General features: G+C 42.1%; 1 protein-coding gene across 2 annotated transcripts in view; it reads right to left on the bottom strand.

The window, feature by feature from the left end:
* The window catches only part of LOC128872155 (discoidin domain-containing receptor tyrosine kinase B-like), a 120,229-nt gene that overhangs the window by 56,605 nt on the left and 48,291 nt on the right, over positions 1-15,333 (bottom strand). For both annotated transcript variants that reach the window (XM_054114565.1, XM_054114566.1), the window contains exon 2: positions 10,134-10,268. In XM_054114565.1, the coding sequence (XP_053970540.1) occupies positions 10,134-10,224 (91 nt within the window). In that variant the 5' untranslated portion in view covers positions 10,225-10,268. The remainder of the gene's footprint in view (positions 1-10,133; positions 10,269-15,333) is intronic.

The raw sequence follows: 15,333 nt of genomic DNA, 5'->3' as shown, positions 1-15,333 counted from the left end.
GATAAATCGAGTCCTGCTTTTATTGTTTAAGAGCTCCCCACCCACTCGAGCCGTAATTCAGCTGTGATCTTCATTTCAAATCAGCCTCCGCGGTATTATATCACCAGGAAAGTTTAATAAGCGAAGAAAAAAAGAAAGTATTCCCCGCTGGAAAGAAAAGATCGGGCATCACCGGTCGGATAAGTTTCTTTCATCCAGGAAGAAGATGAGAATCGAAGATTAACCGACGACACGACTTTGGGATCGGACAAGACGACGTTTCCAGCTCGGCCCCGGGTTTCCCGAGTCGAGGAAAACTGCTCTGCATTTCAAATCCGCGAAAAGCCGGGAAGCTTTTCGTCACGGACGGTCGATTCAGTTGGCTGAGAAGAAACTGCTCGGGGACGGGGTTGCTTGGACAACGACGGAGTCGTTCTTCTCTGGGAACGATATACAACACGGTAGCTAAGCCCTCGAATGCAAACTGGCCGAGTGACCCTTCGAATTAAGCGATGTGTCGCTACGAGACGTATGCAAATGTCGAGTGCGATAGGAAAGTAAATATTTTGATAAATGTGGGCCTTGTAAGACGAAATGGATATAAGTGTAACTTTTGGGAAGTTTTCAAGGATATTTAGAATGCTTGAGGAACGATAGTTGATGGAGATGTATGTATTAATTAATGGGAGTTGAAAGTATGGAAATGAGCGAAGAAGACTTACGTGTAGGGAGAAGAGTAACTATATAAGTAAACAATATAAGAGACTGCCTACAATATAAGAGTCTTGGAAAAAATTGAGAATCACATAGAGTGCACACACATAACCACTTCTACTTGCTTTTCGAAGCAATATAAATCACCACCAATGTGCATCAACAATAATGACGACCACAATAAACATTTTTATCATATTCCTCTCATTATTTTTATTATTGTCAATCTGATAAAGTTAATAACAAAATATAAAGAGAATATCGGAGGGGGAATTGAAGCACGACCGCACGAAGCTCGTCCGCATTCTGAATCGGGAAGTTAGACGCTGGAGCTAGCTGGCTGGAAAATGGGAAAAAGGTCGAGAAGGGCAGCGAGGGAAAAGGAACGAGTTTTATTCAAGTCGTCAAAGTCGTGGCTGGGAAGACGTCTAGATTCTAGTTATCGACGTTCCGGCCGACGACGACGGTGGAAAAATTGAAGTTTAATCGAATGCAAAACCAGCAGCTGGAAATAAATTGCAACATTACCCGCTATTGTTTCGCGCTAACGAGCACACAATACCTCCATAATTGCCGTTACGTTTGTCCCTCGTTCATATTCAATTTATTCTTGCGCATTCGGGCGCGACTGTTCGTCGAATATTTCGCGCACGGATTTCATTATTAATTGCACGAAATTAGAATCGCTACCGCGTGGATCTTAAACCGCCGAGATGGGTTCATTTAATATTTAACCATTCCATATTCAACTCAACAATGACGCCGTTATCCATCCGAGGTTTTAATCATACTTTAAACGTATGTTCAGGTAACAACGAATAAATTCACGTTTGGTGACGCGGTTATGTATTTATATTATATTAGGTTGTCTAGAAAGTTCGTGCCAATTTTTAAGAAACATTCAAAGACACGTTTGAATTTTTATATATATTTATTGAATTATATATGTACCATTTCGTTCCACAACTTTTCCACCTTTTAAGGGGATGTCCACATGTTATTTGTTTTCAACCATTCCGATATATTCAGACCTGTACCGCCTACTAAAAATCGGCATGGACTTTCCATACAACCCAATATGTTTTACGATTCTAGTCTCAAACTCGTTCGACATTCGTTATTACACGAGACTGACCGTATTTGAATCGGAAGTAGCGAAAATAGCGGTCAGAAAAGAGATTGTCATGGGGACGAATTAAGCATTCGACCCAGGGAATCATTTATTGCCGGCAGTATCGTAAACTGGGACTCTTGGACAGCAGCACACCGCAAGAACCTGGAGTCTGACCACGGGTCAGTTTAATCCGAGTTCACTTCCAGGACAATATGCTCGGGGAAAATTAGAACGCTTACTCAATAAAATAAGCGTTATGGCAAGCAAGGTAAATCTCAGAATTTTCTACCTTCTGAATAATTCAGGTTACACTAATCTGGTCATAAACTTTGATAAGGGCCCGGATTTATGACAAAAATATTTCATTCTCATGAATGGTTCATGTCGGACTCTCCTCTAAATTTAATCTATTGATCTTAAGCAGTAAAAATTCACTTTGCCTTAAGGCTTTTTTCAGTAGCATTTAAATACATTCGCCGTGGTACGAGCCTGAAACATTATAGCATCTATGACACCGAATAACAATACACCTTCCTTCCTCTGGAAATTTTCTCATTTATATTTTAACGATCAAGAATATTTTCTATTGCAAAACGTGTCCAATATGATTATTAATGTTATATATACACTAATATCTGAAATATTTATCTAAATGCACTCTGTGCGTGTTTATTATTAACACACGCTATTAATTCATAAAATCCACAATCAAATAAATTTTATCGTTACCATAAACCTGATACAATAAGTCTATCATCGTAAACTTAGATAAGATTATTTTCATGTCAAACACACTTTTCCGAAGATCCTATCGTTCCGATCATTATTTAAAACGTCGAAGTTTCGTGTTCGAGAGAGAAATGGCAGTGTCAATGGACACTGGGGGGGGGGGGGCTGGCTTTCGCGAATATACGATCGGGAGTCGCGTTAGAGGTGTCCAAATCATCGCGAAGTTGAATATCGAACTTGGCTAATTTGTTATCAGCCGGAAAGCTGGAGCGGGACGGGCAGAAATCTTCCACTCTGACCAATTTGCCCCAGTTACCGAACTTCTAACATTGTTAACCGTCTCGGCTCGACTTATGGGAACTCTTCGCCTCGAAGAGAATGTATAGATCACCTTCTACCTCCGGAACGGACCCAACGTCTATGGCAATGGACGTCGAGAATAATAAAAGGCTTTTTCTCAAGTTCCTACGAAGAGAGTTTACGCGGTCCTAGCGCGAGTATCTCGACGGAATATTAAATCAGGGAGGGGTCACGTGGCAAAATATTTTCATGGGATACTTACCGTGCGTTTTTCATAGAGCACGGTGTGAATGGTGGCCGAGTGGAAAGGTGATGCATGTACAAAGTGTTTTGAAACTTTAAGGAAAGGTTTGAGTGGTCGATAAAATTCATAGAGGGAGGAAGAAAGGTTTTATTGGCGAGGCGATGGATAGCTGTTTCTATGCCTTGAGTATACTATGTTCCATCCGAAAAAGTGGCTTATAAATAGATTGCGAATCCTGATGCATTCGTGGCAAATGAAAGTATGAAGGAATGTTTAAGAACGTACACAAAATGGGAAAGTATATAAACTACATGTTATACTGTATAGAAGATAAAACACTTTCATTTAAGTTTCAATTATTTTTCTGGATTTGCGGAGATATAAATTTGCATAAATATTCGTAGTCTACATGTAAATAAATTCCACAGGCACTCAACCTACAGATGCCTTGCATGAAACGTATCGTTACTTTTCTTTTTTTTCGGATGATTTCAGTCTTCACAGTTGCAAAAACCTAACGACAGAACTAATATGTCGATCGTTTTTCACCCGACCGTAGGAGAGGGTTAAAGTTCTCCAATCTAAATCCTCTCACATCTATCCATTTAAAAACATATTCGATTTCTGACATGTAAATCTGTTTGAATTTCAGATAACAAGTGGTTACAAGCATCCCCCCATACAGCACTTCCTCATTTTAATCTCCATGCCAGCTACAAATTCTCATAATTCCTGTAAGAACGAATTTACGCAAACCCAGCGACATCGCCCCAGGATGAAACCCGCAAAAACTTGCAAGCCCATAAAAACCATGCACTTTCAAGCTCGTAGTTGCATCCAGTCGACGAAGCTCGTAAGTTAAGCGGTCGTTGTCGCGACGTCGGCGTCAAGTTTAAGGATTAACGCGCAAACGCTGGATCCGCGCGTTGAATCTCGCCGCACCCTTTGCCCCCGCAGGCGGTGTCGCCGTCTATTCAGACACAGGAACTCAAATATGATACATTAACCACCTATCTGCGCTTTTGTCATTCAAATCGGTTAACTCGGGAGCCAACGGGCGCTGAATCCACCGAGACGCCTACGTTTCTCATACGTTCGCCCGAGTGGGCGCAAAGTAATCATTTTCCCTGGAACAATGGCCGCTCTTATGCATGTTTCAGCAGTCACCCGGAACCCGACTGGACACCTTTCGGAGGATCAACGTCGCGGGGTTCGCGGTACCGCGACGAGAACGGACAAAGAGAAAGGCCAGAAGTCCTCGAAAGCGTCTCGAGATGGCGGCCGGGTGCGTCCCGTGCTTGCACTTATCTTTGTGCGACTGTTTGCCCAACCACCAAGACAGACCATTTACCATAACGAGGGAAACGTAAGCTTCAAGCAGAACTCCTTGACGCCCGACGAAAGCTCGCAACAATGGTTGTTCGCCCCTGAACTCGCCTTCCACCCGCGCTGTCGACCTTTTCCGCTCCCCCTGCTCTTTTCGCTTCTGCCCTTCTTTCGCTTTCCCTCTGTTTTCCCAGACCCCTTTGACCGTCACTGTCACAGGCCTTTCTGTACTCGCGATTTTCTCCAGACCGAACTGGTCAGTCGAGGGAACTTGATACCGAGCAAGTTGAATCGCTGTAATGCTTGCCATATTTTTTGTTTGTTTATAGTTGAACGTATTTGAATTAAATTTTGACTTGATGTAGGTTTTATACAGTTTTTTGTTTTTAAGGTTAATGAATTGTTTGGAAAGTGATGTGTGATTATTTTAAATCTAGGTTACGTCTGAGGAAACGAGAGGCATGGAATTAAAACGAAATGGAAATGAAATGGAAGTGAAACGAGAGCTAAAAGTCCGCACAAAGGTAGACCTAGTTAGACAAAACAAACGAAGCAGGTCTGACGAGCCAGACATGGTCAAACAAGGCCAAACGAGATTGACAGGAGAGACAGAACAGACAGTTTGTGTAAACTGTAAGATCGTGCAGGTCCAAGAAATGTATTTTTCAAGTTTTCTATTACATTCCTTGCCATAGAAAAATATAATAGACTTGAAATTTAATTAATGCTTCATTTTTCATATCTTCCCACAACTGTAATCGCTAGAGTACCGTGCACATTTGACTCGTTGATTGCTCCCAATTAACTCACGAATCGTTAAATTTTTCCCAGTTCTCCCTAGTATCCAATTAAGAAAAGAGTGGACTGTGTTTCTCCAAAGTCGTCGAGGATATTTCTCCGAAGTACCTACGTAAAGGACGATCTTCTTGAAATGCGATCCTTTCGGATGGAGTTTCACGGAACGGTCCGGGTGTATCGACGTCAGCGTTTCGAGGCTCGCCTAGACAATTGATTCCATTGGTTCCTGGAGAGTAATCAGTGTCCCCGGCTTTCGTATCGCTCGGAAAACCAATAGGATCAAAATGGGCCGATGTTGTCGTTCATCGTAGAAACGGCATGCTCCAGATCGCCGGTAAACGGGAAAAGTATCGCATGATTGAGGCCACGGAAGACCTGTTCCGATTGAAAATGTTTTCCCTAGCATCCCCTCTCTCGCGATTCAACGACCGTGCAAACGCAAACGTCTGACCGTTCCTTTCCCTCTGGAAGTTGAAAGTTGAACGTACATACGTCGGGGGTTGTTTCGGCACGAAAACAATTTCTTTTACTCACTTTCTAACGTTGCTCGCAATTAGGTCGGTCAAAGGGAAAGGCGCTGTTGGCATCGGACGGACGGAAAAATACATTGTTACGCCAAAAGCAGGCGTCATTTGAAAGAGTTACCGCTTTTAAAGCGAACGCATTGTGTAGGAGAATGTACGTCTGACGCGCAACAAAAGGAAATTCTTAAATGGTCTTTGAAACGAGTGGCCTTCCAAGCATCTTTGTGTAACTCAACCTACATCTCCCCAGTTCCCTTTAATATTTCATTCGAGGGGGGGAAGGATACAGCCGTCGATCTTCCGAGCAGCTGAAACGCGACAGTGGTATTTAATATTTCAATTTACGAATTAGAATTCAAGATCCCGTTTCGCGACCTAGGCGAGTCTTCTTTTTTTAGAGCCTGGTATTCTATTTCATGTGCCGCGTGTGTACTTTAATTAAGCACGCGTTTATTTAAAGTAAGATGATCTTGGTTTATTTAAATTGCGATGGTCTGGATTTAAATAAACCAAGAACGTCGCGATTTAAATAAACCTGTGGTATTTGAGCTCGCACTAAAAAGCTTGATTAAAATACTACCACTCGTAGAATTATCGTTTGACACTTAAGGGAAGAGGAAAAGGAGCAAGAAATTGATCAAATGTTAAATATTATTTGGCTCGATTAGAAAAAAGAAAAATAGAAATCATTGCGAAGAAGCTAAACACACAAACTGCAAGATGAGAAAAGCGAAGGTTTGATCAAAATATTAGGAATAAAAATTAGAAATTAATTCTGTCTTCGTATTCACTCGTCATTTTGTCACGATAGAGTACCAACCTATCAAGTCTACCTAATCACACGACATAGTTCGCTTTGGAAAGCCACCGAATTGATTCTTACACCTGATACATCTAGTTTATCCCAACGAGCAACTGATTACTTGCTCCATCGACAACACTTGATCCCAAAATGTTACATTTACGCCCAAAGAACCCATCGCGCGAGAGGAATATCGATAACGCGGGGAATATATCGAGCAGATTTCCGTGGGAAGATTGTAAAATTTTCCAATAACAATTCCCGACGTGTTTCTCGTTTTCCTGTTTTCGCTCGGTCGATTCACCCTCGTTTCCCTCTTCGCGCCGCTAATTCTTCCCTTTTCACCAGAAACCCCATTCCGGCGCTCGCGTAATCGAGCCGATTCCACGCGAAAAGGGAACAACGCCTGTATTCCAGGGAGCTAGGAGTTTCGTTTTTTTTCTTCTCCCCCTTTTTTTTCTCTCAACCCTCGACGCCAGAACGTTTACTTTCGTACGTCGAAAGTCGAGCGTACAGTTGCGGAATACATCAGGAGTTTCGAGGCACGTATAAAGTCTATTTTATGGGCGTCGGGGATAAAGAAAAGTTTCAATGGTTCGAGTAAACGTAAACGGAATTTCGCCCGATCCGAAGCGAGGGCAAAACGGTATTCCAGGTATGTGACGAGAGGCTGAGACACAGGAATACTTCCAGACGCAGGCTCTTCGTTACGGGTGCCGCCGCGGAAACACCGATAATCTTGAAAACTTGGAAAGTACTTCGGAGGATTCATGGGGAACCACGTCGCTCCCTCAACCGATAATCGCCCAACGAAAGGAGTTCGTCCACTGAATCTTGGTAAATTTCTTTTGGAAATTGTGGTGAAAGTTCGGTAAGTGGCCCGTCTAGGTCACGGACCTGAAGAAGGCTGAGATTTTTTTTAACGGAAATATATCGAGAAAGTGAATTTCCAACTCTGCACGTGTAGTTTTTCGTGATTTTTCTAGGTGTAGACATTCTCTCAACAGGGAAGTTTTTCAATAATTATTCAAAGCAGCGTAGGAACGGTTCTTGGCAAGAAATTATTAAGATTGAATCTAAACCTGAATCTAAATGAGCTAAAATCAGAAGAGAGGATGAAGTGTAATGAACAATGTTATACTCGACGTATGATAGTATATTCAGTGTTATAATCATTATTTACGAAATAACTTATCCCCTCACTATCGTTTCATTCGCAGTCCTTACTTCGCCAATTTTTCCCAGGTTAATATACTAGTATTCCCAACATTAAAAAACGTAAGAGTTTACGAACAACTCCCCCGCAATCTTGTATTAAATTTAGAAATTATTCATGCTTATACCGTTCTCGCAAAAAATTCTCCAAGGAACAGGTACCTTCTCCGCGCTGCCAATGAGAATATCCCGTTAATATTAAAAGTCGAACAGAGACCAGGAAAAACCGATAAACCACGCGAACAGTAGCTTCCAACTGCGCGTAATATTGTACACCGATAAATCATCGATCCCTCGGTGGCGCTGTTTAAAAATCAAAGCTCGTCCCAGCGAGAACCGGCAACAGCCCGGCGCATTTAATATACATAGGATGCCGACAGAGAGTAATCGATGGGACTTGCTTATTGGCAATTTGTCGAGCGATGAGATGGGATGTAGAAACCTGATAACGAGGAGGTTGTTTTCCGAAGATGAGGCTGCCTTACAGGCGTAAAATCATCCCTGACCGTCGACCGCGTCGCAGGGGACGCCGCGGTAGGCGTCACCCATGTCAGGAGAGCGAGCAACACATTCTGCGTGGGCTGTGAGAGCTGAACGGCTTCGAAATGAAGGAAATTTTAAGATTTTGACTGCGAATTCAATATACTCATGTCAATGTTTCGTATATCTTGGTAGGATTTAAATTGGAGGACAGCTATGTTCAGATAAATGCAGTTCCACTGCAATAACAAAGTAATTTGGTTCATGTTCTTGCACCTTTTGAACAGGTTGCAAACTAATTATTGGGAGCAGGAGGTGATGGACTCGAGAACCTAGGCGCGAAGAAGTGTAACAGCACCCCTGTGCAGACGGTTGCGTGGGCGCCAAGGATCGGGGAGGGGACGGGCGAGACTCTTCCGCGGGATGCAATTTATCCTGTCGCATTAGATTCAAAGTAATTGATCCCCCGGGCGGGTGCAGAATAGCGAGTCATTACTTCAGACTGATGGCACCCCCATCGCCGTAGACTGGTCGGAGGAAAATAAAAACTCGGAGATCACCTGCTCCCGATGAAAAATTTGACGGCCGCGGGCCCGGCGCAGGGTGGCAGGGGATAGAAGGGAGGAAGACAGAAAGGAAGGCTTCGAAGGGGTTACTTTCCAGCCGAGGAACGCGCTCCGCAGCCGCAACACCCGGGGAAATTCGTTGGTAGGAACCGGGGGTGAGCCTCCATCCCTCTTCTGACCTGGTTTACGCCGCGAAATTCTTATTCTTTATGCAACCGAGGTGTTCGTGGATTCAATTTCGAAAAAAAAGGCCCGAAGGGGAAATTGAATTCGTGAAATGTAGCTTTGCACCTCGAGAACCCGTGTCTGAGGGGTTAATTCGCCCTTCGTGGGAGCGGGTAGTGGAGCACGTAGGTTAGTAAGGTCTACCTTGTGGGTGAAATCGAGTTGAAGTCTGTTCAACCGTTTCTTCTAATGCCAATATCACAGTCGTGCAAATGTAGCGGGTACCTTTTGTTGTCGTATGTAATTAATTTCGTGTTCTTTCGTAGAATGAAGAAAAGGAATTGGTATTTAATAACATGTGATGCTTATTGTGAGATATAAGGTGTTCTATAGTTCGATGTACTTCAGTATTTGATACAAATAGTGCAGTGGAAGATACTGTTTTTTTGAATGAATACATCGCCAATTAAAGGGACTATATCTTCACAATTTCAAACGTGATACAGATCACTTAATTACTTCAAAGACTCCAATTGCTGTACAGTTCAAATTCCCAAGACGTAGTCCAAAGTAAAAATTCATACCAATACAGTTACAAAATGTTCTTAAAAAATTATTCAACTCACTACTTGAACGCAACTACGTTTTTGTTTTTATTTATATACGCCAGCGAGCTTCCACTCGAATCCTATCAACGTTTTCTTGGCAATCGTAATTTCTCCAGAAAATATCGCGACCAGAATACCGAAATTAATTCTTACACTACAGTTACGGTTAACGTATCCATTAATTATTCGTAAATTTCATAAAGCGTTGAACTATTGATGAAATTCACGCGACGAGGCTCGAGCCGCGATACGGCCAGCTAAATCTGCCGTAATAATTGAATCCGGTGTCAAAATTCACTACACTTAATAGATATTGTCGAGCATAATACGTCTCGTGACACCGTTTGGACGCGAGAGGAGAGCCGGTGTCGTTTCAAATGAAATTCTATCCGCACGACGACGCTCGCTTTCATATTCATGGACTATTAAAATTTGCCAACCATACGTAACAGTGAGCCGGAATGATTGAAATCTGAATAAAACACGAGCGCCGTATAATTCTATTACTGTATCGCGGGATACCGTCCGAAAGTAAAATATTCTACGGCAATGTGAAACAAGTCGCTCACGTATATCGAGTGCTCGGGCATCGCGAGGCGGACCGAACAGCGTCAGCAGTGCACAGAGCTTGGCAATTATTGGCAGGCGATCAGTCTTCATGGTCGCTGAGGGGTGGTGTCTTCATGGAACCTCGTGTCGATCGCCTGCAACACAAATTATCGCAACACATGTACTTTCGAGATTGTTTGATCTTGATCAGATTTGTAGAGTCTTAAATAGGGGGTGGAATTTGCCCTTAAGGGACTGTGGCAGGGTCATTGTAATAACTAAACTAGAATATACAGTAGTCTTTGGCTATTCAAGTAAAATCAAGCGAAATATTTTTCAAAATAAAAATCAAGTAGATTGCATTAGTAACCCTTTGTCTCTTGATAAATTTTAATTTACGCAGATAGAATCAAATGCAAACGTCTGAGGAAGTATTTAGAATTAAATATTTAAACGTGTCTTTACTATATTAAAGTCTGCGTTTAATATTATTTATTAGTCGTAATGGACTACAAGTAATTGAGCTCTCCCTTGCAAACCGTGATAAATCATGCCATTAAACCTTCAGGGTAACTTGATCTTTCAAAAATAAATAACCTTCGCGCCTCAATATACATCACAATACAAAATACCTACATTCTTCTCGCAACCGTCGATCGTAACAGTCATCTATCTCCCGAGATACCTCATCATCCCTTCTTTATTCCACGCGACACGCGCACAATTCAACCTTCATCGCGCCCTAACAATATCACCTTCGCTGTCCTTTAGACTCGATAAAAGCATCGGTCGTTCCTGTGTCGAGTACAAAAACCAGCCCTCAAAAATGTCAAACTACCTCACCTGTTTCTTTTAATTCAATATAATTAATTTTTCGTCCCTAATTTAATTTCAATAGCAATAATTCCAAAGAATGGCCCGCCATACAAAAAAATGTCTTCGAACGACTAATGAAAGAAGTAAATATCGTATAGACTATATCTACAAACTGTAATTTCAAAGTCTGGGGTCGCCATTTTTCTTTGGACACGAGAATCTAATGACGGTAGGTGTGTAACTGACCCGTGTTGGCAAATATTAAAGTTGACGAAAGGGGAGGCGAATAAAAAGTCACCAGCGGCGAACGTGTTAAGGGTGAAACTGCGGGCTGTGGACATTTCTTTTGCTTGGCACGGTCCTGGCAGACCAGTCGACCCCCCCCCCCCCCCCACCCGGTGGTCTCCGTGGTACGTGTGTCGCCTAGAGAAACAGAGAGACTGACTCGTAATCGAGTCCCCGCTCAATTAGCCCAACCATGCACTTTTTTCGTCCTTCGTGTCGCCAACGCGAAAAGAGCTAAGAGGGGTTGGAACGACGGAGAGAAAAGGGTGGCATTCCTTTGGCTTTGCTCCATTTTTACCGCAGCCGGAAACGGCTCTTACGGTCACGCAGCTACTATTCGACTGTGGCCACTCGTCTCAACTATCGTCGAAATAAAGAAAGGAATTTCGCTCGAATCGCTTCTGGAATCTAGACAAAGCGTAATTAATGGTGGGAAACGTAATTGATTGCTGGGGGAATGTCCAGACGATTGTCATTAGCCGGCCTCTTTTTGTTCTTTGGGACACATCGGTGTCGGCGACTGTATCGGAACTACAAGGGACTCCATACGTTCCGCTTTGACCATTGGTCCTTTTGCGGAGGGATGAACGTATGCGAGGAACGTTTACCCTTGTGTGTATTCGTTACGCCTCTCGCGACAAATTAACCCTCGAGTGCTACGGCTACTAATTTCTGACACGGTTCAGAATTGAAATTTTATTCCTCTCTTATTTATTTCTTGTGCGTTGAGGATTAATATGAGGATTAATAATTTGATCACGCAATGCAAGCCCCGAGAAATGATTCTCGCACTGTTCAATTATTAATCTCATTGTTTGAGTAAATTAATATGCTAATTTCCCAGAGGTTTCGTGTTCGTTATATTGGTCCAATTCAGTGAGAATGGTGCGATCGGCCGAGTAGTAATTAAATGTATACCAAATAATTGCCGAACAGTCCTTACTTGCACGCGATTAGTCGAGTACGCTTGAGGCTCGTCGATTGCTCTTTCATGGACTCCGTTGATAGGCCATGTAGTTATAGGTATGTACATGTATATACATCTCGTTTAGATGGGCACGTTTAAAGGTACCCGTGCCACTACGATATCGATCGTTCGATATGACGGCGCTACCTCGTTATCTTGTGTGATATGTTGATAGTACGTAATACACTTCATCGAAGATATTTGGCGTCATTACCATAATGCCTCGCTATAAAGTTCGCGTTTAAATTTACCAACTAGAGCGCGTTTAATGTCCCCCTCGATTAAAACTATTGGTGTCCTTATGATCACCATTTCCAATCGTTACATTTATTCCAAAATCATGTAGAATTTTCTAGAGCAGATGAGAAGTGGTTTATATAATAATTAATTACAATATATGGTCCATACAATAAATAAAAATAACACCTAAAACTAGTAATTGTATATATTATAAATAATTTGAGGAATAATATTCCTTAAATATAATAAAATGATTCTTTACTATAGTATATCGAGTATAGTATAACCATAAATGGTTCAACGTGAAATATAATTTGACTTTACAAATGAAATTTGAATTTTCGTCGAACAAATAACACTTTAGTCGACATTTCTATCCAAAGAAGAATTTAAACCGTATTTATGTCTAACTTTCGTCTCGCCTACCCCGGTCGTCCCTCTTGCTCCAGAGAGGAGAACAGGAGATACAGAATTAGAAGGGTGACGAAGTTAGAAAGAGGCAGTGAAGAGAAACGAGCCCGATATCGCCCAGGAAGTTTCGCCATTAAAAGAAGTCAAGAACGGTTTCGTGGAATTTTTCGACTTTTACCAGGGCGTAGTTTCAGAGGACTTGCCCCCCCCCCTCCCCCCGTAATGACGAGGTCTGCGGGGCAATTTCTTTCTGCTGCCGTTGCAAAATACATTCGAGATTTTATGGACTCCCCGGCCAGAGTCAGTGAAACTTGCGGATTGTAGCAGCTCGAATACCACCCCCACGGAATCCCGCAGGACAGATCCCAGGCGATACCTGTTTCGGGGCCGGGTTATGCGTGGCGAGATAACCGCATTGTGTTTCAAACTTTTCCGCCGAAATGCAACGCCTCACTTATGCGCGTTTTACGAGCGGATTGAACGGTCGACGCTTAGGTGCCGAAACATCACGCTCCTTTCATTATCGAGTCGTGGAAATTTATTATTTATTTATTATTATTGTGATATAACGAACCGATGCGTGGTATATTATTATTTCTAAATAATAGGATCACAAAATGATGAGGTGGCTAGACGAACAGATAAATAAGTGACTCAATGAACAATCAACCAAATACCTACGTACCTAAAGTGGTGAGGTGATGTTACGTGCATTGATGAATGCATCAATTCGAAGGCCAACTTCTCCCGAATGATCCATAATTACGAACCAGAGACGTTCATATACGCTTCTTATAATCGAATTCACTCAAGTCCCGTATTATGGCAACTACGAGTTCGAAGCTTACTCGACCACTGAGTTACCATGAAGGTATAATTCCCATAAGAACCCTATTTACACTTTCAGTGCTCATTCATTCTAATGCTGCATATGTAACACACACAACCCTTTCACAGAAGCAACAGCTCGGTGTACTTTTGCTACGTACGAGCTGTCCCATAGAAATTTCACAACACGGAAATCCGTTAATGAAAATCGCCGGACACGGCCAGATCTGGGTCACTTGGAAGATGATGTGGCTCCACTCGTGTCTCTCGAAATTGGGTTAGGTAAATTTCATGTGGATTGAACCAAAACATGAGGAGCTATAGAGAGATCACAAACACGTAGGTATTTAAGGTTAATAAAACTGCCGATGGGAGGGTCAAGATTAGTACTTACCAGAGATACTAATGTTCGTACCAAAAGGGTATAAATATAAAAAGTTGTGACTATACTAAGTGCGTTGACACTTACAGTGGGTGTAGAATGTATTCGTACATTGATCAATTTCCCAAAAAACTTTTGTGTGAAAACTTTTGTAGTTTCTTAACTTCCTTTTTTATAATCAATGATATTTTACATATTCTCGGAAGTCTCTAAGATAAATGTAGTCTAAACAACATTTACTAGTTAACATAATTTGTGAAATAACAAAAAAATGCGAAAAGTAGGTAAAAGTATAGAAGAAATAAGTATTTGTACGATTCTTATGGCGAACTATTTACAGTAGAGTTTGTAATGTAAACACATTAGTTTATTGCTCCGTACGTATTAGAAAACATCAAATTTCCAGTAAAGTACTTTTAAACAGTTGTGCGAATACTTATCGCTTCAACATTTGTATCGATTAATTGTTTTTTTCTTGTTAATTTCACAAATTATATTAACTAGTAAATGTTGTTTGGACTATATTTTTATACATTGTTTATAAAAAAATGAGTTAATAAATTACACTTTTACACAGTTTCTTTTGGAAATTGATCGGTGTACGAATACTTTCTACACCCACTGTACATAAGATTTTTCAAAAATTGGAGGTAATCGACTCATTTTCTGGTTTATCACACAATCCTTCCACAGTCGAGGGGCAAGATTAAATACACAGAGCGATAAGTATTCTGTTACCAGAGACCACCCTCGCCAGGAGTTGAATTTTAGTCTTTTCAGGAGCACCCTTCGAGCAAATTACCCGCGGTAATAGCCGATACATTCTGTCGAGGCAATATTGTTCCTGGCAATTGTGAAATCGGAATCCTGCTGCGGAAGTCTATATGGCTACTGTTGGTTGCTTGTCCGCCATGTAAGACGTACACCCAGGGGAGTTTTCGTCCTGAATAGCTGGCAGAACAGGGCCTATCCCAGAGGACCTATCGCTCGCTATTATCGCGTACCCTGCGGTTTTAAGCTATCGCGGTACATAAGAGTGCCAAGAGAACTTTCACCCTCCCTGACGATCCTACCCTACCATTTTAGGTATAGCCACGAACCCTTGCCGTGGAATATCCTCCCAGCCGCATGTCCTGCGGCTTTCTTGCGTCTATCTCTTCTGTGGAGATAACGGCAGCCTGTTTATATAAGGCGTTAGGCTCCCTCTCCGTCCCTCCATGATGTATTCTGGCGTACCGCTAAATCTTTGGCTTTGGGGTTTCATGTGAGCCTATTTATCAGCGAGAACGAC

Source organism: Hylaeus volcanicus, chromosome 2, assembly GCF_026283585.1.
Source record: "Hylaeus volcanicus isolate JK05 chromosome 2, UHH_iyHylVolc1.0_haploid, whole genome shotgun sequence".
In the NCBI taxonomy this organism is placed as follows: domain Eukaryota; kingdom Metazoa; phylum Arthropoda; class Insecta; order Hymenoptera; family Colletidae; genus Hylaeus; species Hylaeus volcanicus.
The sequence above is the reverse complement of the archived record's forward strand: the minus strand, read 5'-3'. Positions and strand labels throughout refer to the sequence as shown.